The sequence below is a fragment of the Nycticebus coucang genome, chromosome 4, assembly GCF_027406575.1.
Source record: "Nycticebus coucang isolate mNycCou1 chromosome 4, mNycCou1.pri, whole genome shotgun sequence".
Classification (NCBI taxonomy): Eukaryota; Metazoa; Chordata; class Mammalia; order Primates; family Lorisidae; genus Nycticebus; species Nycticebus coucang.
Window position 1 is genome coordinate 133,391,496 of NC_069783.1, and position 21,586 is coordinate 133,413,081.

General features: G+C 40.9%; 1 protein-coding gene across 1 annotated transcript in view; it reads right to left on the reverse strand.

The window, feature by feature from the left end:
- Positions 1-21,586, reverse strand: part of MAPK1 (mitogen-activated protein kinase 1) — a 99,536-nt gene that overhangs the window by 18,894 nt on the left and 59,056 nt on the right. Inside the window, exons 4-6 of the mRNA XM_053590101.1 lie at positions 9,837-9,953; positions 4,230-4,344; positions 3,809-3,940 (exon numbers count right to left, since the gene is read on the reverse strand). Coding sequence (XP_053446076.1) covers positions 3,809-3,940; positions 4,230-4,344; positions 9,837-9,953 — 364 coding nt within the window. The remainder of the gene's footprint in view (positions 1-3,808; positions 3,941-4,229; positions 4,345-9,836; positions 9,954-21,586) is intronic.

The window sequence follows — 21,586 nt, forward strand, 5'->3', positions numbered from 1 at the left end:
GGCTAGAACAATAGTGAAATGCACTTTCTCATGTCCACTAGTTTTGTTTTGTTCAGACAGAGACTCAAGCTGTCGCCCTGGGTAGAGTGCCGTGACATTACTGCTCATAGCAACCTCCAACTCCTGGGCTCAGGTGATTCTCCTGCCTCAGCCTCCCAAGGAACTGGGACTATAGGCACCCGCCCCGGATATATTTTGGTTGCAGCTGTCATTGTTGTTTGGTGGGCCTGGGCTGGATTCGAACCCACCAGCTCTGGTGTATGTGGCTGGTGCCTTAGCTGCTTGAGCCACAGGCGTCAAGCCAACATGTCCACTAGTTTTAATTTAACAGCCACGGTCTTTGCTCCTTTGACAGTTCTGCTGGATGGCATATCAGATGTGAGTGGGACCTCATCCACACTGGCAATCTGGGACAGCTCAAAGCTGAAAGCCTTTCGAAGACTGATAATACAAGAATGAAGTTCCAAAGCTTGACTCGCGTAGCCTGGTGGAAATTTGGGGGCAAGTTATGTTCCTGTCCTTGTGCTCAAACCTTCTCCCTTCACAAAGTTTCTCATGATGAGAAATCATCAACGTTTTTTTCTTGTGCCATCCTTTTACCCTCTTCTTGTATTATCTTGTTTGAAACAGAGACCCCAGAGTTTGATGCTGTTCCCGACCCTGGTCTTCACCTGCTGCACGACCACCACTTTGGAGGTTTCCTTTGCATTGCCTTCTTTTGTATGGCATCTGAAGAAGCTCTTCTTTTTTTTGCAGTTTTTGGCTGGGGCTGGGTTTGAACCCACCAGCTCGGGCATATGGGGCCGGTGCCCTACTTCTTTGAGCCACAGACACTGCCCCTGAAGAAGCTTTTCTTTCTGCTGCCTCCACAATCTGAAGACACTGCCTGTGGGAGAAGGTCCCAAGTGTCTCTTGGCAGCTCTGCTGCCATGCTCTTTAGCATATTTAATAACTGTTAGCTTAAAATTTGTAGTACACGAAAACCATTTTGATATTTTTCAATGGATTTTTCCAATAATTTTTGTCAAAGTATCAGCTAGATTGCTAGCTCCCACCTAAAGTGTACAAAGAGAAATACATAACTCTATGCTTTTGTTGCAAGTTCATCATAAGTTTAACACTAATTACCATATTCCAGGGCATCATTTTGCATATAGGTATCATTATTGCTTTCTAGAGTTACACTTTTAATGCAAAAGCATAAATAAAATAATAGAAAACATTTATATAGATACTGAATTATTACTACTCATGTATAATATGCATCCTTATTTCTCCCTCAAAAATTTGGGCAAAAACTATGCATTATACATGGCAAAATAAGGCAAGTGGCTGGGCTCTGGACTGAAGCCAGGAGATCTGGCTGCAAAGCCCGTGCTACTAACACATGACATTCTTCTGCTCACTCCAGCACCACCAACTCTAATTTCTCTGTTTTCTTTATTGTATTTATAGCCTTTCCACAATTTTTTATTATATCACTCACTACCTCTATCTCCAAATTAATTTCCTGGATTTTGGTAATGTTACCATGTGAATGAACCAACTTCAAAGTTCATGACCTTCACCTAAAGAAAATAAGCTTTAAAAAAAAGGCTGAGAAGTAATTTAGTACAAATCATGCCTACCTACAGAAAAGAGTAAGAAAACAAACAGAGGAGAAAAGTCTCAGAGAAGGCCTACTCATCATAATATCTTAAACAGGCACTTTTGTTATATATGGATCTCTTTATAAAGGCAACTCCAGGAGTAACATTCAGGTCGCACGCTTTGGGAGATACATTAACCAAGCCAATTTATCACTAATATGTGCCACTGAGGTCAAATTCTAACTAAGAAATCTTACAACCAATAAATTATATAATTACGTAATTACGACCACATAGGTACACCGAGCCTGTGTACATTGGTATAAACAAAGGTAAAGGTTAATTGGGGATTCTGACAGTCAGGGGTACTTCCTGCCCTCTTAGCTATTCTCTCTATACTTCTCAACTGTCCACAAGGATGATATACCAGCTTTATAGCAAAGGTCAAAAAGAAAGTTTTTCCCATATCCAAAAGTCCTCAATTCTACATAATCAAGTGTTTCTGAACCCTGGATCAGGTCAATACATTAAACAATAAACATCTAAGTAGACAGTTAAATATATGTATACACACACTCTATATAGAGAAAATATACCCATAGTTAGAATAAGCTAAATTCCAACAGAACACTCGATAAAAATACTATAAAATCATTAAAAATAAACTATATCTATACAATAACATGGAAAAACATTAAAACACAACTCTATTAATAGTGACATTTAGAGAATATTTATAAAGAATTCTACTTTCTTAATTATTTTTATGATTTTTGAATTTTTACCACAAAATGTTAGCATTTATAATGATTATTTTTAAAAGTTGATTTGGGGAAAGCATGTATAATGTATGCATACGGGAGAGAGATAATAAAGCCAGTGCCCCATTCAGATTCCTTTTTTAACTTTTTTTTTTTTTGCAGTTTTGGCTGGGGCTGGGTTTGAACCCTCCACCTCTGGCATTTGGGGCTGGCGCCCTACTCCTTTAAGCCACAGGCGCCACCCCCTTTTTTAACTTTTAAGGAACCCTGTGTTTGTAATCGGCCCACCTAGAAAATCCAGGATAATATTCCTACCTTAAAAGTCATCTGATGAACAACCAACCTTAATTGCATCTGCAACTGTAATTGCTCCTTACCAAACCTAAACTATTCACAAATTCTACAGATTAGGGTGTGGCCACCTTGGAGTGAGGAATGGGTAGAGTCATTATTCTGCCTACTAGGGTTTCACAAAAGTGTATGTACATAAAATTTTAAAAAATATAGCTGCCTGATATATTTCAGAAGTTAGGTGTTAAATGGGAGTAAATGATAATACAACTAATTAAATCATGTTAAAGTAAAAAACCTATCACAGGATAAAAATCTAACCTGTCACTTTTTTCCTTTTACCGGTGTTGTATCTAAGAAATCTTTGCCTGACCTAACCAAGATTATGAAGATTCTGTCCTATGCTTTCTTCTTGAAGTTTAATAATTTTAGGACTTTTATTCAGGGCTATGTTCCATTTTTAGGTTTTTTTTTCATATTGGTGTCTTGATTATTCCGGCACCATTTGTTGAAGAGATTGGTAAAAGCTGCAATATGGGTTTTTATAAATCTCAAATGCATTATACCGACTGCAAGAATCCAGACATGGAGTTGCTACATAGCCCATGATCCCATTAAATGACACTCCGGAAAAGGCAGAACTGCAGGGATAGAAAGCAGATCGGTGTGTAGCAGAGACCTGGGGCAGGAACTACCTTCCAGATGGGCTTTTGAGGACAATGAAAATATTCTATGCCTCAACTACAGTGATGGTTACATGACAACATATACATATGTTAAAATTCAAAGACCTGCACAACTAAAACGGGCACATTTCCCTCTTATGTAAATTATTCTTCAATGAATCTAACTTTAAAAATTACCAAATAACAAGATAAAAAGGGACAATTACTTCTGCAGGCTCCTAGACTTTCTGAACCCTAGAAATATGAATGTAATTCAAGTTAAAAAGCAGCAAAGAACCCAAAAGATGGAAAACTAGACAGTCATCACTAGACTCTCTTGCTCTCCTGCCACTGCTCCCAAATAAAAAGGGAAGAGAGCAGTAAAGAAGCACCAAGAAGGCCTTATGCACGGCCATAGGCTGAGTTTCCAGGCAAGTGATCTAACAACAAATGAAACAAATACAAAGCTAAGCCTAAAAGAACTAATCAGTGAGATATTTACCTTTGGAGTCAGCATTTGGGAACAGCCTGTTCCATGGCACCTTATTTTTGTGTGGAAGAGAAAGCAAATAGTTTCTAGCTTTTAAATTTATTATACAATTCAGGTCTTCCTGTGATGGGGATCCAAGAATACCTATCAGATAAAGTAATTAGCTGTTAATTTTAAGACCAAGGCAAAGATCAGCAGTAGGACAAAATGAACCCTGGTAATTAACATCTTCTGACCACCTCCCAATGCTTATGTAGTATCTTTCTTTATAAATTTTTGCAAAAAGATCATTAACATTTTAAATCAGGGACGGTTAAAACGTATGCCTATCACAGATAGGTTAAAAAAGTTATTAGAATTCTTCTGAATTTAATGAAGTGACTCTGCAGGTAAACCAAGCAAACCTCGTGCCTGCGGTGCTTGGGAACCTTACCCAGGATGTGGTTCAGCTGGTCGAGATAATGCTTCCCTGGAAAGATGGGCCTGTTGGAGAGCATTTCTGCCAGAATGCAGCCTACAGACCAAATATCGATGGACTTGGTATAGCCCTGCAAGAGAAAGGGAAAAAGGCCAAGAATGGGATCTGGTGTTCCAGAACGGGAGGAGCTCTTCCTATACAAGAGGCACACGGCTGACCGGAGTTCCAGCTTCTCCTTTGAGTTCATAATTCAGAAATACAAGTAGACAATGCAAAAAAGAAAAGATGACTTGCCTTTCTTTCTTTCTTTTTTTTTTTTTTTGTAGAGGCAGAGTCTTACTTTATCGCCCTCGGTAGAGTGCCGTGGCGTCACACAGCTCACAGCAATCTCCAACTCCTGGGCTTAGGTGATTCTCTTGCCTCAGCCTCCCGAGTAGCTGGGACTACAGGTGTCTGCCACAACACCTGGCTATTTTTTTGTTGCAGTTTGGCCAGGGCTGGGCTTGAACCCACCACCCTCAGTATATGGGGCCAGCGCCCTACCCACTGAGCCACAGGCGCCACCCGATTTGCCTTTCTTATGAGAGGCGGAACAACCAAGATTACTTGATTTCCTAAATTGATTAACTTACTAAATTAGAATTATGAAGTATATACGTCAGTCTTTTGTTAAAGGGATTTAAGAGAAAGATTAAGAATTCTTATAAGTGGAGCTATGAAAAGGAAAAAGTAGTAACACTAATTTGTGGCCCATTTGCTATACATATATGGCCCATTTGCTCATTATTGAAAATATAGAAATCAACTCAAAAGAAGGAGTACTGCTATGCTTCCAGAAAGTCATTTTCCTTTTTGGGGAGATAGGGTCTTGTTGATATCTAGGCAAGAGTACAGTGGCATCATCTTAACTCACTGCAACCTGAAACTCCTGAGCTCAACCAATCTTCCTGCCTTAGCCTCCTAAGTAGCTGGAACTATTAGGCATGTGCCACCATGCCCGGCTAATTAAAAAAAAATTTTTTTTTTGTAAAGACTGGGTCTTGTTGTTCAGCAGTCCTGGACCAGATTCAAACCCGCCAGCTCCAGTGCATGTGGCTGGCGCCCTAGCCACTGAGCCAAGTGAACAGTACAACAAGTTCACTGATACGGTTTCAGATTCTACATTACAAGTAACCTTTAAAAAACTACTACTTGTTGAATTTTGGTATGGTATCAAAGAATAGCCATGAGTAGCTGAAAGACTACTACTTCATTTACTTAAACCAGAACACCATATTTGACAGACAGACTGAATGCAGAATCAAATGAGAATTCAGTTGTCCTGTCAAAGCCAGACATTTTACAAGATTTGTAAAAACGAAATAATGCTACTGTCATGATTCTTATAAAAATATTGAATTTATGTTAACATATAATGGGTTTATTATTTCAAAATGAATCAACCCATTTTTAAAGGTTCAGTTTTAATTTCCACATTGTAAATAACAATGAATATAACCTACATAAATAAAATGTGTGTGTGGGTCCTTGATAATTTTTAAGAGATTTACAAGGCATCTTGGGACCAGAAGGTTTCAGATTGGCTACGTTATACTTTTCTTTCTTTTTCAGACACTCTGTTGCCCAGGCTAGAGTGCTATGGTGTCAGCTTAGCTCACAGCAACCTCAAACTTCTGCACTCAAGTGATCCTCCTGTCTCAGCCTCCCTAGTACCTGGAACTATAGGCACTTGCCACAACAATCAGCTAACTTTTCTATTTTTAGTAGAGATGGGGTCTCACTCTTTGTTCACGCTGGTCTCAATCTCCTGAGTTCAAGCAATCCTTCCACCTTGGCCCCCCAGAGTGCTAGGATTACAGGCATGAACCACTGTCTCTGGCCTTGTTATGCTTTTCTGAAAATTAAATTCTATCAAAATAATGTTACAAACATATATGCCCAGTGTATATGTTTGGCAAGCACTAGGTGCTTGCCAAAACTGGGTGGAGTTAAAAAAAAAAAAAAAGAAAGTAAAAAGATAATGGGCCTGGCACCCATAGCTCAGTGGTTAGGGCCTTGGCCATATGCACTGAAGCTGATGGGTTCAAACCCGGCCCAGGCCTGCCAAACAACAATGACAACAATAGCAAAAAAAAAAAGCTGGGATTTGTGGCAGGCGCCTGTAGTCCCAGCTACTTGGGAGGCTGAGGCAGGAGAATCACTTAAGCCCAGGAGTGTGAGATTGTTGTGAGATGACACCATGGCACTTTACCAAGGGCTACATAATAAGACTATGTCTCAAAAAAACAAATAGAAAAAGAAGATAATGAAACTACACGTTTAAAAAAAAACAAAAACCTGAGTTCATAATAGTGTTTTAAAAACAAAGGTGAGGCTTGGTGCTGTAGCTCAGTAGTTAGGGCACCGGCCACATACACTGGGGCTGGTCGGTTCGAATCTGGCCCAGGCCTGCTAAACAACAATGACAACCGCAACAAAAAAATAGCCGGGCGTTGTAGTGGGCACCTGTAGTCCCGGCTGCTTGGGAGGCTAAGGCAAGAGAATCACTTAAGCCCAATAGAGTTTGAGGTTGCTGTGAGCTGTGACACCACAGCACTCTACCAAGGGCGACACAGTGAGACTCTAAAAAAAATAAATAAATAAAATAGAAGGATGAGAGACAGGAAAATTCTTCACAAAGGAATGTCAGCTAAAAAATGTGAAAGGATAAATAAATTTAGAAAATTACCATTTTATAACACCAATATGATAACTGGGAGAAGAAAGGGCATCAAAAGGTGCTGGCCCACTGGGAGGAGGCTGTGGGGACACAGGAGTCTCACATGTGCCGCCTCCAGGCACACGCAGCTCTCGTGCTGGAAATGTGCGACCCATGTCTGATGAGGAAGAATCAGAACGTGAACCACTCTATGCAACAACTGACCTATACTCTGCAAAGTACATCTTGAAGAAGTGAGGAAGGGTGGGAGACTGCTTTAGACCAAAAATAATGCATGAAACTTCATTAGATCATGCACTGGAAACAAAACAAAGAGCTACAAAGACTTCTTTGGAGCCAGGCATGGTGGGTCACATCTATAATCCCAGAACTCTGAGAGGCTGAGATGGGTGAATTGCTTGAGCAGCCTGAGGGTGGTGCCTGTGGCTCAAAGGAGTAGGATGCTGGCCCCATATGCCGAAGGTGGCGGGTTCAAACCCAGCCCCTGCCAAAAACTGCAAAAAAAACAAAAAAAAAACAGCCCGAGTAAGAGCAAGACTTATTCTCTACTAAAAACAAAAAAACTAGCCGGGTGTTGTGGCAGGTGCCTATAGTCTCAGCTACTCAGGAGGCCAGACAAGAAGATCACTTGAGCCCAAGAGTTTAAGGTATGATGACACCACGGCACTCAACCCAGGGTGACAGAGTGAGACTCTGTTTCAAAAAAGAAAAAAAAAGGTTTTGGGGAAGGGACAACTGGGAGGTCACTGAATCAATGATGATCATCTTAGGTATGCTAAGGATACTGTGGGCTGTGGGAAGACCACCTCTCTTTTAAGGAGCATTACTGTGCCCTAAAGGGCCTACCTGGAAAGTGGTAAAGCGTCTGATGGTTTGGCAAAAGGGAAGAGGCAGGTGAAGAAAGGAGAGAGGAGGGAGAGGGCGCGCGAGAGGGATAAAGAATATGGCAAGGTGTTAATGGCTGATGAACCAAGTTTAGGGATATTCACGGTACTCTCAATTTTCCTATGGGTTTGGACATCTTCTAAATCAAGAAAAAGAAAAAAGGATACAATCCTATAAGTAACATTCTCAAGCTAGAGGTGTTGCAAAGAAGACATTTATCCTCAGTTTCCAGTAACTCTGGAGAGTAGAAGAGAATATGCTGGGCATCTTGCATGCCCTCTCTGGCTATTTCCCCAGGAAGCAGTGAAGGGTGGGTCAGCTCAGGTCTGAAAAGAGATGGCTAGACCAAGAGGCACACCAGGACAGAAGACACACTGACAGCTCCCTTCCAGCTGGCACTGCACACTCCCAGGCCAATGCTCCCTGTTTGGAATGGCTGTCACATGGCTGCTCAAAGAACCTGTTGTGTGGGGTTATTTGTAATACAGAATTAGAAGAGAATCAACACAGCATTTTTTTTCTTTGAAACGTCACTTACACCTACTCTTTCTTTCTTTCTTTTTTGCAGTTTTTGGCCAGGGCCGGGTTTGAACCCGCCACCTCCGATATATGGGGCCAGTGTCCTACCCCTTTGAGCCACAGGTGCCACCCACCTACTCTTTCTTTGTAATGGAATATTTTAATGAGATTTTACTTTTATAACTCAATGGAACAGATTTAGGATATATCAAAAATAACTAACTAAACACTTTAAATAAATTCCATTTATTTACAAAAGCGATCTAATACCTGATCTGTGTTCATGCAGGAGGAAGGGGATGAAGCCTATGTGCTCGTCAGACCCTTCCTTTCTTTCCCAGTGAGCCTCTCAGGACTATTCTGAATCCTGCACAAGAGCCAGTGTCTATTTTTATTGCTTTCCTTCATGTATCTTTACATTACAGCAGATGGACCTGTGTTTAAGAATTGCATAATCTTGAGATTCCAGATATAGGTAGTATGTCAGACCCATTTAGCTACCTGATTTTCATACTTTATTCATATACTACTTGAAATGCCATCGCAAAAATACTGAATCTCAATCTCCATAACAGCTCTCCGTTTTTGCCTCCTGGCTCATAAACCTAATAAGGTTGTCATGCTTTTCTTTTCTTTCTTTCTTTTTTTGCTTTCATAAATGTATTCAATCAATTCTTACAACCAAGACACAGACCATGTTAGCAGAGTGTGACTGCAACCTGGACATACTCTCCACAGTCACCCGGAGACCAAGAGGAAGGCATTTCACTCAGAGGTGGGGATGCCATATAATTTCAAAAGAATCCAAAGCAGTTCCTATTCCTTCCACACTTATGTTTTCTTCCAGTACAACAAATTATAATTCTGCCTAACAGACCTTTTTCATTATCAGATAAGTCTGACAATAATAAGAGTGTTGCTCTGGTGCTGTTCATAGTAATAGACATTGTTGGATAACCTCTAACACAAATGCGGCCTGCCCATGGAAGTGGCAGCCATGGGCAGCAATTCAGGAGAGCTGACTGAGGAGTGGGTAAGGGTGAATGGAGAGGTACACCCTCCCAAGCTGAGGTGGCAGCTGAATCCCAAGGCCTAGAAGTTTATTGCTGAACAAGGAGATTACCCAGAGATTAAGACAACACCTTGACTCTGGCAGGCAGGCCAAGCCTCAGCCCAAGTGCAAACAGAGGCTGGAGAGGGAGGCTTACTGGAACATGTTTAGAAAGTTCCCTTACTTCCTGGGTTTTTTTTTTTTTTTTACAGTTTTTTGGCCGGGGCTGGGTTTGAACCCACCACCTCTGGCATATGGGGCTGGCGCCCTACTCTGTTGACCCACAGGCACCGCCCACACCCAGCTATTTTGTTGTTGTTGTTGTTGCAGTTTTTGGCCAGGGTTGGGTTTGAACCGGCCACCTCCGGCATATGGGGCCGGTGCCCTACTCCTTGAGCCACAGGCGCCGTCCCTACTTCCTGGGTTTTTATGCAAACTTGGTCCTTACCTTGGAATTCAACATAATTTCCGGAGCCCTGTACCAACGTGTGGCTACATACTCTGTCAGGAACCCTGTGTGATCATGGTCTGGATCTGCAACACGAGCCAAGCCAAAGTCACAGATCTAAGAGAAGAAAACAAAACAAAACAAAAAACAAAAACCAAGATATCTTCTTAGAAATTTTAACCAGCTTCTTATCAAAACATCACAAAAATTAAGAAACCGGTAATAATAATGATAGTAAGTAGTTTGTACCATTACTACATGGCAGATTACTTTTCCAGGAATTCTACAAACCTATTTGTCCGTCTTCCCGACAATCTGAAAGGCTGCAGAGACAATCCACATATCAGAGTCTAGGACACAGACTAAAGGGGTCTTTAACAGGACACAATTTATTACCTGCTTAGCACAAAGCAATCTCACTTTGGTGTTTGACAAAGAGTGTTCTGGGTAAAGTCAATTACTGGGCCCTTCTCTGGGCCCTTCCTGCTGGAGCTCTGGATTGCTGGGAGGATCTGAGCTGACCCTTTACTCTTCAGACTCTGTCTGCTTCCTTCCAGTCTTCTACTCAGTCCACGAATATAAGCATTTCCAAAGATTCTTCCCACTTCCCTTTCCTTCCAAGTAGTCACATCTGCCCATTTGCCCCTGCTGCAGCAGCTGAGACAAGCGGCACAGCTGTGGTACAGAATTCCCCAGTCTCCTGAGATACCCTCAGTGCATCATCAAGGGGAGCCAAGAGTGATCTGCTTCTCCAGGGACTCCTCCGCAGACCACTTTCCATGCTCACAGGGTGGTGCAGTGAGGAAATCCTGTCTTCCCTGGCTACAGCTCCAGATGCCAGCCACTGCACTCCCTCAACTGACATCACCTCCCCTCCCCGCCCCAGGCCTTTCCTTGCAAAGCTGGATTGGCTTGCCATTACACCCCACGGTAGTCACCGGCCTCTCAGAGGAGCTAGTTTGAGGCATGGCTCTAAGCTTTTGAGGGGGATCATAGTTAATTTCTAACTTCTGATTGAATTTTGAGACTTTTCAATGTTCGTGCATCTAATTTGTTTCTTCAGAGACTTTTCTACCAATTCTTGTGAAGTAGAACTGCAGGAAGAGTTCCCAGTACTCATTCCCAGGAGATTCATAAGCAACTTCATGGCTTCTATCTGGCTTACTTCTAGGGTACTCAGAACCCTCTGCCCATGTTGTGAGGAAGCCCAGGCCACATGGGTCACATACAGGCATAGTTGCCAGCACCAGCTGCCAAGCACATGAGTGGTAACTCCAGCCCCTCTATTTGCATCTTCCAGCTGAGGCACTGGAAAGAAACCAGCTGTCCCTGCTGCACCTTCACTGAATTCCTGACCCACAGAAACTATTTTAGGTCACTGTATTTTCAGGCAATTTTTCATACAGCAAGACAAAACTAATACAGTGAATATTAGGTAGAGTGAAATGGACCCATGTGAATTGATGCTGAAAAAAATTTTCTTTCTTTCTTTTTTCTTTAAGACTGAATCTTACACTGTCACCCTTGGTAGAGTGTCATAGTGTCACAGCTCACAGCAACCTGAAACTCTTGGGCTCAAGTGATCCTCTTGCCTCCGCCTCCTGAGTAGCTGGGACTATGGTGCCTATCACAACACCTGGTTAGTTTTTCTATTTTTAGTAAAGACAAGGTCTTGTTTCTGGTCAGGCTGGTCTTAAACTCCTAACCTCAAACAACCCACCTGCCTTGTCTCCCAGAGAACTAGTACTACAGGTGTCAGCCACCACACCCAGCCTGATGCTGAAATACTGAAGAGATATCAGCCACAGAAAGACCTGGGTAGACAAGACCAAGGCCCTGGAGAACGACCAGCAGAGTATCTCTGAGGGTGGGAGTGGGACACTAGCTGGAACCTCCCAAAACAACCCTTGAATTGGCTGCTTTCCCTGTATCTCAAATGCCATTGCCTTAGTTTAAACTCCGTCTGTCTGGATGTAGGTAAAGCTTTCCTCCCTGCTGCAATCTAATTCATCCTCTGAATTCCTGCCTAAGTGTTATTTTTAGAACCTAAGTTATCTCTCCGGGTCAAAATTTTTTAACCAATCCTCTCTGCCTACTGAATGAAGAACAAATTATTTAAGCATGACTCCCAAGACCATTTTCAAACTGCCACTATCTTCCATTACTTCTGTCCCCACCTTTGACCCTATTTACTCTAGACCTACACCTCCCATCCTCAACTGTGTAACACCACCTCAATTATATGCCTTTATCTATGCCATTACTGTACCCTAAATACTCAGCTGGAAAGTTTCCTTTTCTGAGAAATTTCCCAGGAATCAACACCACCCCCAACAATTAACCTGTCACTTTCCTGAACTCTCTCCACTATTCTGTTAAACTTACATTAAAGCACCCAACCACAATCCACAACAATTAACTGTTAAATGCCTGTCTTCCCAGCTAGAATGTAGGTCCTGAGAAAAAGGGAATACTCGACTTACTTTTTATTTCTAAGTGTACATTCAAAATGTGGAGAATAAATGCAATACCTTGAATGTTTACAAGTGTAGGAAACAAAACAAACTGGGGTGGATTAATTAGCAGAGACTCTACCAAGGACCATTTTTTTCAAATGTCTCAATAACTGATAATCTTTTAAAAATAAAAATCAGGGTACAGAGTACCAGGATTAATATTTCACATGAATAATTAAAAATGTTAATAAAATTATACTTTTCAAAGTATAACCAAAAAAAATTTTTTTTTGAGACAGAATCTATGTCACCCTCAGTAGAGTGCTTTGGTGTCACAGCTCACAGCAACCTCCAACTCCTGGGCTTAAGCGATTCTCTTGCCTGTAGCTAGGACTACAGGTGCCCACCACAACGCCCGGCTATTTTTCGGTTGTAGTTGTCACTGTTGTTTGGCAGACCCTGGCTGGGTTCGAACCCGCCAGCCCTGGTGTATGTGGCCAGTGCCCTAGATGCTGAGCTACAGGCACCGAGCCTTGAAGTATAAATATTAAGGGAGGAAAAATCAGAATAGCATTCCTTCATGAGGAAGGACAAGCTAACCTATCACTATGAATAATGCCTCTTCCTTTAAAATTAAAACCAAACATGCAGCTCTTCTTACTTATGTCTTTCCTCCAAGAAATCCAGCCCAAAAGATATTAAGCAGGGTCATGCAACATTAAGGATCTCCAGGGGATGGAGAGAGACACAGCAGCCTGGTAGAGGACACAGTATCCAAGTGGAGTTAGGAGGAGTCTCAAAATCTGGACATAGGATGGACACGGTGGCTGGTACCTATAATTCCAGAGCTTTAGGAAGCCAAGGTAAGAGGGTGTCTTGAACCCAGGAATTTGAGGTTATAGTGAGCTATGACTGTGCCCCTGAAATCTAGCCTGAGTGACAAAGCAAAACCCTCTTTAAAAAAATGACAGTGTGTGTGGTCTATGTGTGAGGTGAGGAGTGACCCCATGTAGGGGAGGCAGTGGCAGCCCATCCAGGGGACTGGAATCCCAAAAGGATGACCATACAAATCAACTTTATTGGGGGCTGCAAAAGCATGACTTTTTTTTTTTTTTAACTTTTCTCTCAACCCATCCCTCCTTCCTCATGATGGGATCTTCAGGAGATCTCATAATTTCACAATTCTATTAATAAACAAAAAGACTTTGCCCTGTTATTTAAAAATACAGTCCTGTGAAACCTCAACTTGGAAAAAACTTTAGACATTTTTTTTTCAATTGTTGGGGATTCATTGAGGGTACAAGAAACCAGGTTACCCTGATTGCATTTATTAGGGAAAGTCCCTCTTACAATTGTGCCTTGCCCCCAGCATGACTTCCCTATGATTCCTTTTCCATGTATAAGCTGGCATTCTTCTTAGAGGGCCATGGTTCATCAACTGGGATATCCATCTATCCTGACGCACAGAGCGTAGTGATTGCCATCTGGAAAGGCAGGGAAATGTTTGTTTCCCTTAACTAATTTTCATCATCAGTCGGGGTAAAGGGGACCTTGTTTTATCATTTGTGTCACCCACATCTAGTAGAGGGCACAGGACTAGTAGGTTCTCTAAAAGTACTAATTATAATGAAAAAAATAAACAGGGAGATGTGAACCACAGACTTTTAAAAGATTTCACAACTCCATTCATGATTATCAGTGAAAAGCTCACGCGATTTTTTTGGGAAGGTTCTCTGAACACTGCAATACCAAAGACTAATCAAATATTTGTGCATCAAGCAGTACAACGCCAAGGCTACAAGATAGAAAAGCAACAGCACTTAGTATAATTCCATACAAACTAGGACACAGCACAAGAGAACAAAATGACCTATCAACTTTGTCACCTGTTGTATAAATTTGAATTTTTTTTTTTTTAAACAAAGGAATCTGACTCGGCGCCCATGTTCAGTGGTTAGGGTGGGGCCACATACACAGGGGCTGGTGGGTTTGAACCCGGCCCAGGACTGCTTAACAACAATAACAACTACAACGACAACAACAACAAAAATAGCCGGGCATTGTGATGGGCGCCTGTAGTCCCAGCTACTTAGGAGGCTGAGGCAAGAGAATCGCTTAAGCCCAAGAGTTTGAGGTTGCTGTGAACTATGACACGATAGCACTCTACCAGGGGCAACATAACGAGACTCTGTCTCAAACAAACAAGCAAAAAATCCCCAAAGGAATCCCCAAAGACACGTTTCATTTTGTATCTTTCAGAGTCCTCTTTCATAGACATGTGAACTCAGCATTCTGTGACTCCTCCTGGGATTTCTGTGAGGTCAGCCCAGTGAAGGAGGATATAGACTGGTATAGACAACATCCCACCGGTAGTTCCACTAAAAATACGCTAGTGAACCTCCAAATGGGGTCTGTAACCCTGATGTGTTCCTGTGACCCTGAGAGATCAACATCTATTGGTTCTCAGGGCTTTGGATAATCAGTGTAAACCATGTTTTTGGAAATTAAAGAGAAAGGTTATTGCTATTAGCCTTGATTGGTACCAGAACCAAAAGTTAAAGGTCTAAGACACTGAGAATAACTGACATCACAAGGATTTAAGAGAAGGCAACACTTTAGTAACATAGAAGCCAGTGGAAAAAGAAAGGCCAGAACTGACTGCCTGGTTGGAAATTTAAAAGGATCTAATTAACAAATCATTCAGGCCGTGGTTTACAACTTCTCTAGGCAATGGGGCGTGTGGGACAGGCATCACAGCTACCACAAGGCACCATGGATCTGAACTATGTGCAGTGTCCCAACGCTCCAGCAAACAAGACTCTTGTCCCCACTGGTGCACTCTGTGCTGCTTGGACACGTTCACTGTGACAAATCAGCAACTGCAGTGACACACCGTATTCATCTTTGAAATGAGATTCACTTCCCTCACATTTATACCGGTGTGAATGATACACACTCCTTATGTACATTTTAAAAATGTGAGTGGACTGTACTACTTTAAATATCTAAAACATCCTGTTCTGTTTCTAACTCTGTATGTTAACTTGAGTTTTGAAAACAATCCCTTGATTGTGCCAAGGGCCAACAACTCTGAGTGATGTGTGTGTGTGAATTTTGGTGAGTACGTGAATGAAACAGCCATAAGCCCATACAAAGTGAAGAGGTAACAGAGACACAGTCTGATTCTGTTTTACTCTTTTTTTTAAATTAAATCATAGCTGTGTACATTAATGTCATCATGGGGTACAATGTGCTGGTATTATATACAATTTGAAATATTTTCATCACACTGGTTAACATAGCCTTCATGGCATTTCTCAGTTATTGTGTTAAGACATATTCTACATTTAGTACATTTCACACGTACCCTTCTAAGATGCACTGTAGGGTGGTCCCACAAATTGCCCTCCCACCAACTGGCCTCCCCCTCCCCTTTCCCCATATTCTTGGGCTATAACTGGGTTATAGCTTTCATATGAAAGCTATAAATTGGTTTCATAGTAGGGCTGAGTACATTGGATACATTTTCTTCCATTCTTGAGATACTTTCCTAAGAATATGTTCCAGCTCCTTCCATTAAACATGAAAGAGGTAAAGTCTCCATCTTTCTTTAAGGCTGCATAGTATTCCACGGTGTACCTATACCACAATTTATTAATCCATTCATGGGTCAATGGGCACTTTGGCTTCTTCCATGACTTAGAATTATGAATTGGGCTGCAATAAACATTCTGGTACAGATACCTTTGTTATGTGATTTTTGGTCTTCTGGGTATATACCTAGTAGAGGAATTATAGGATTGAATGGCAGGTCTATTTTTAGATCCCTAAGTGTTCTCCAAACATCTTTCCAAAAGGAATGTATTAGTGTGCATTCCCACCAGCAGTGCAGAAGTGTTCTCTTTTCTCCACATCCACACCAACATCTCTGGTTTTGGAATTTTGTGATGTGGGCTAATTTTACTGGAGTTAGATGATATCTCAAAGTAGTTTTGATTTGCATTTCTCTGATGATTAAGGATGATGAGCATTTTTTCATATGTCTGTAGGCTATGCACCTGTCTTCTTCAGATAAGTTTCTCTTCAAATCCTTTGCACACCCTGAGATGGGATCACTTGTTCTTTTCTTGCTAATACGTTTGAGTTCTCTGTGGATTCTGGTTATTAAACCTTTGTCAGAGACATAACCTGCAAATATCTTCTCCCATTCTGAGGGCTGTCTGCTTGCTTTACTTACTGTGTTCTTGGCTGTGTAGTAGCTTTTTAGATTGATCAGATCCCAGTAATGTATTTTTGATGCTGCTTCAATTGCCGGGGGAATGGGGGGGGGGGATCCTCCTCATAAAATATTCACCCAGGTCGATTTCTTCAAGAGTTTTCCCTGCACTTTCTTCTAGTATTTTTATAATTTCATGTCTTAAGTTTACATCTTTTATCCAATGAGAGTCTACCTTAGTTAATGGCGAAAGCTGTGGGTCCAGTTTCAGTCTTCTACAGGTCACCAGCTAGTTCACCCAGCACCATTTGTTAAATAGGGAATCTTCCCCACTGAATGTTTTAAAGTGGCTTGTCAAAGAGCAAATAACGGTAAGTAGCTGGGTTCATCTCTTGGTTCTCTATTCTGTTCCATACAACTACCTCTCCGTTTTTGTGCCAGTACCATGCTGTTTTGATCACTATCAATGAATAGTATAGTCTGAGCTCTGGTAGTGTGATTCCTCCTGCTTTGTTTTTATTTCTGAGTAATGTATTGCCTATTTGAGGTTTTTTCTGATTCCATATAAAACAAAGTATTATTTTCGAGATCTTTAAAGTATAACAGTGGAGCTTTAATAGGGATTGTATTAAAATTGTATACTGCTAGGGTGGTGCCTGTGGCTCAGTGAGTAGGGCGCCAGCCCCATATGCTGAGGGTGGCGGGTTCAAACCCAGCCCCGGCCAAACTGCAACAAAAAAATGGCCGGGCGTTGTGGCGAGCGCCTGTGGTCCCAGCTACTCGGGAGGCTGAGGCAGGAGAATTGCCTAAGCCCAGGAGTTGGAGGTTGCTGTGAGCCGTGTGATGCCACGGCACTCTACCGAGGGCAATAAAGTGAAACTCTGTCTCTACTAAAAAAAAAAAAAAAAAAAAAAAAAAAATTGTATATTGCTTTGAGTAATATGGACATTTTAACAATGTTGATTCTTCCCAGCCATTAGCACGGTATGTTTTTCCATTTGTTAACACCTTCAGCTATTTCTTTTCTTAGAGTTTCATAGTTCTCTTTATAGAGATCTTTCACTTCCTTTGTTAGGTAAACTCCCAAATGTTTCATCTTCTTTGGCACTACTGAGAAAGGAATAGAGTCCTTGACTGTTTTTTCAGCTTGACTATTGTTGGTATATATAAAGGCTACAGATTTATGAGTGTTGATTTTGTAACCTGAGATGCTGCTGTATTCCTTGATTACTTCTAAGAGTTTTGTAGTAGAATCCCTGGTGTTTTCAAGATATACAATCTTATCATCTGCAAAGAGTGAAAGTTTGATCTCTTCTGACCCTATATGGATACCCTTGATCACCTTTTCTTGCCTAATTGCGATGGCTAAGACTTCCATTACAATGTTAAAAATCAGTGGAGACAATGGGCAACCTTGCCCGGTTCCTGATCTAATTGGAAATGATTTCAATGTAACTCCATTCAAGACAACATTGGCTGTGGGTTTGCTGTAGATGGCCTCTATCAGTTTAAGAAATATCCTTTCTATACCCATTTTCTTAAGTGTTCTGATCATGAAAGGATGCTGGATATTATCAAAAGCTTTTTCTGCATCAATTGAGAGAATCATATGGTCTTTGTTTTTTAATTTGTTTATGTGAATTATATTTATAGATTTATGTATATTGAACCAGCCTTCAGTGGGATAAAACCCACTTGGTCATGGTGTATAATTTGTTTGATGTGTTGCTGGATTCTGTTTGTTAGGATCTTGTTGAATATTTTTGCATCAATATTCGTTAGTGATATCGGTCTATAATTTTCTTTTCTTGTTGGGTCTTTTACTGGTTTGGAGTTCAAGGTGATGTTTGCTTCACAAAATGTGTTGGGTGATATTCCTTTTTTTTTTCCTATATTTTGAAAAAGTTTTGAGTAATAAAGGTACTAGTTCCTCTTTAAAGGTTTGGTAGAATTCTGATGTGAAGCCATCTGGTCCTGGGCTTTTCTTTTTAGGGAGATTTTGTATAGTTGATGCTATTTCAAAACTTGATATAGGCCTGTTCAACATTTCCACTTCATTCTGGCTAAGTCTTGGAAGGTGGCGTGCTTCCAAGTATTAGTCTATTTCCTTCAGATTTTCGTATTTCTGAGAATAGAGTTTCTTGTAATATTCATTAATGATTTTTTGCATTTCTGAAGAGTCTGTTGTTATTTCATCTTTACCATTTCTGATTGATGAAATTAGAGACTTTACTCTTTTTTTCCTGGTTAGGTTAGCCAAAGGTTTATCTATTGTATTGACCTTTTCAAAAAACCAACTTTTTGATTTATTGACGTTATATGATCCTTTTGTTTTCAGTTTCATTTAATTCTGCTCTAATTTTGGTTATTTCTTTTCTTCTGCTGGGTTTGGGTTTAGAATGTTCTTCCTTTTCCAGTTGCTTGAGATGTCCCATTAAGTTGTTAACTTCCTCTTTCTGTTCTCTTGAGGAAAGCTTGCAGTGCTATAAACTTCCCTCTTAGGACTGCCTTTGCAGTATCCCAGAGGTTCTGATAATTCGTGTCTTCATTGTCGTTTTGTTCCAAAAATTTGGTAATTTCCTTCTTAATCTCGTCTATGACCCAGCTCTTATTCAGCATGAGGTTATTTAGTTTCCATGTTTTTGTATGAGTATGCAGATTCCTGTTGTTACTAAGTTCAACTTTTATTCCATGGTGGTCCGAGAAGATGCAAGGAATAATTTGTTCTTTTAAATTGGCTGAGGTTAGACTTGTGACCTAAGATGTGATCAATTCTGGAGTATGTTCCATGGGCTGATGAGAAGAATGTGTATTCAGTTTTGTTAGGACGAAATGTTCTGTAGATGTCTGTTAAATCCAGTTGTTGAATGGTTAAGTTTAAGTCTAAAATTTCTTTGCTTAGCTTCTTTTTGGAGGATCTATCCAACACTGCCAAAGGAGTGTTAAAATCTCTGACTATTATGGTGCTGGAGAAAATCAAGTTGCTCATGTCTGTTAGAGTCTCTCTTATAAATTGAGGCTAATTCTGGTTGGGTACATAAATGTTAATTGAAATCTCATCATGTTAAGTGTTACTCTTAACAAATATGAAGTGACCAACCATCCTTATCTTTCCTTACTTTTGTTGGTTTAAAGCCTATTGTATCTGCAAATAAAATTGCAACACCTGCTTTTTTCTGATTTCCATTTGCCTGAAATACAGAGACCATCCCTTGTTTGTTTTATTCTTAAGGACGAACATTTTCATGCAAAAATAAGAGCCACTCTTCCCAGAAAACAATATGCTTAAAAATATTCATTGAAGGGCAGCGCCTGTGGCTCAAGGAGTAGGGCGCCGGCCCCATATGCCGGAGGTGGCGGGTTCAAACCCAGTCCTGGCCAAAAACTGCAAGAAAAAAAAACAAAGCAAAACAAACAAAAAAACATATTGATTGAAAATGTCTCTCCCCAAGCCAAAACAATCTGCCATAACAGGGATGTGAAAAGAAACGAAACGAAAAAAGATGAGGAGACATAAAAATATTCACTGTAATTTCTCAAGAAATTCAGTAAGAGGACCAGGCGTGGTGGCTCATGCCTGTAATTCTAGCACTCCTCTTGGGAGGCCAAGGCAAGTGGATTACTTGAGCTCACGAGTTTGAGATCAGCCTGAGCAAAGGCAAGACCCCATCTCTACTAAAAATAGAAAAACTGAGGCAAGAAGATTGCTTGAGCCCAAGAATTGGAGGTTGTTGTGAGCTATGACACCACAGCACTCTACCTGGGGCGACAGCTTAAGACTCTGTTTCAAAAAAAAAAGGAAAAGAAAATCAGTGAGTGACGATTCCTAAAAGCACCTTTATTTCTTTTGGGCTTTCTTGCCTTTTAGTTGCAGAATCCTAGGGAAAAGAGCTGGTTAAATCCCATGTGGAAAGTACACTGACCTACACCAGAAGAATCCTAAGAGGTGAGAGTCCAACCTGCACACATCTGAAGAAAGCTGCATCCCACAGCGTCTCCCCGGATACCGGCCGCTCTGCTTCATCGTCCAGCGACAGCACATAAGCTGACCACGTGACGACAAAACTCACTACTTTTTAGATAGCTCCATAAGATTCTCCATGATCAGCTTCTCAGCAACCTCTCCAGCTTCCTGTCAGTGAGGCCCTATTAATCACCCAATGCTGCAGCCTCGGAGACGAAGATTTAATGTTTTGTTTAGTAGTGCCTTACTTCTTTTTTTTTTTTTAATTTATTTTTATTTTTAATTTTTTTTTATAGTGCCTTACTTCTTACTTCTATTTCTGTTGTTCCTTCTGCCTATGATACCCTATGACCAATACAGCTGCTCACCTCCTACAGAAAAGCCTGCCCTTCTTCACAGGGCTAGCTAGCCTGAATACCAACTTCCCCTTGCCACTGTTCACAGGCCCAGCCAGAACTAGCTCACCTCTCTCCTTTGTATTTATACACCCACTCTTTTCTTTATCTCAGTTACAACACATATTGTTACAATTATCATACTGTCTACCAGATTTCTGACCTATTTTCAGATTTTAGGGGCAGTTATTCACCTCCCTTGCCTGGCACACCTTACAAGTGTCTCATAAGAATACTGAACTGAAACCCAAGAAATGATTATTACTGTATACACTTGTTAAATGGCTTTATCAAGATGCCACACATGCCACACAATTCCCCCATTTAAAGTAAACAATTTGATGGGTTTTAGTATTATAATCACAGGGTTATACGATCATTACCACTATCCAATTTGAGAACATTTTTTTCTATTCCTCTCTCAGTCTTACCAGCCCTAGATAACCACCTCAATATTTCACGTAAACAGAACCATGCAATATGCAGTCTTCTGTGACCTTTCCCTTCCGTAATCACAGTCATCCACATCACAGCATCATCAGTATTTCACTCCTTTTTATTTCATTCTAGTGGGTATGAAGTTGTATCTCATTGTGATTTTGATTTGCATTACTCTACTAATAATGTAAAGCATCTTTTCATGTGCTTTTGGCCATTTGCCTTATTTAGAGAAATGTTTATTCAGATCCCTTGCCTATTTTTTAATTGGTCCATTTTTT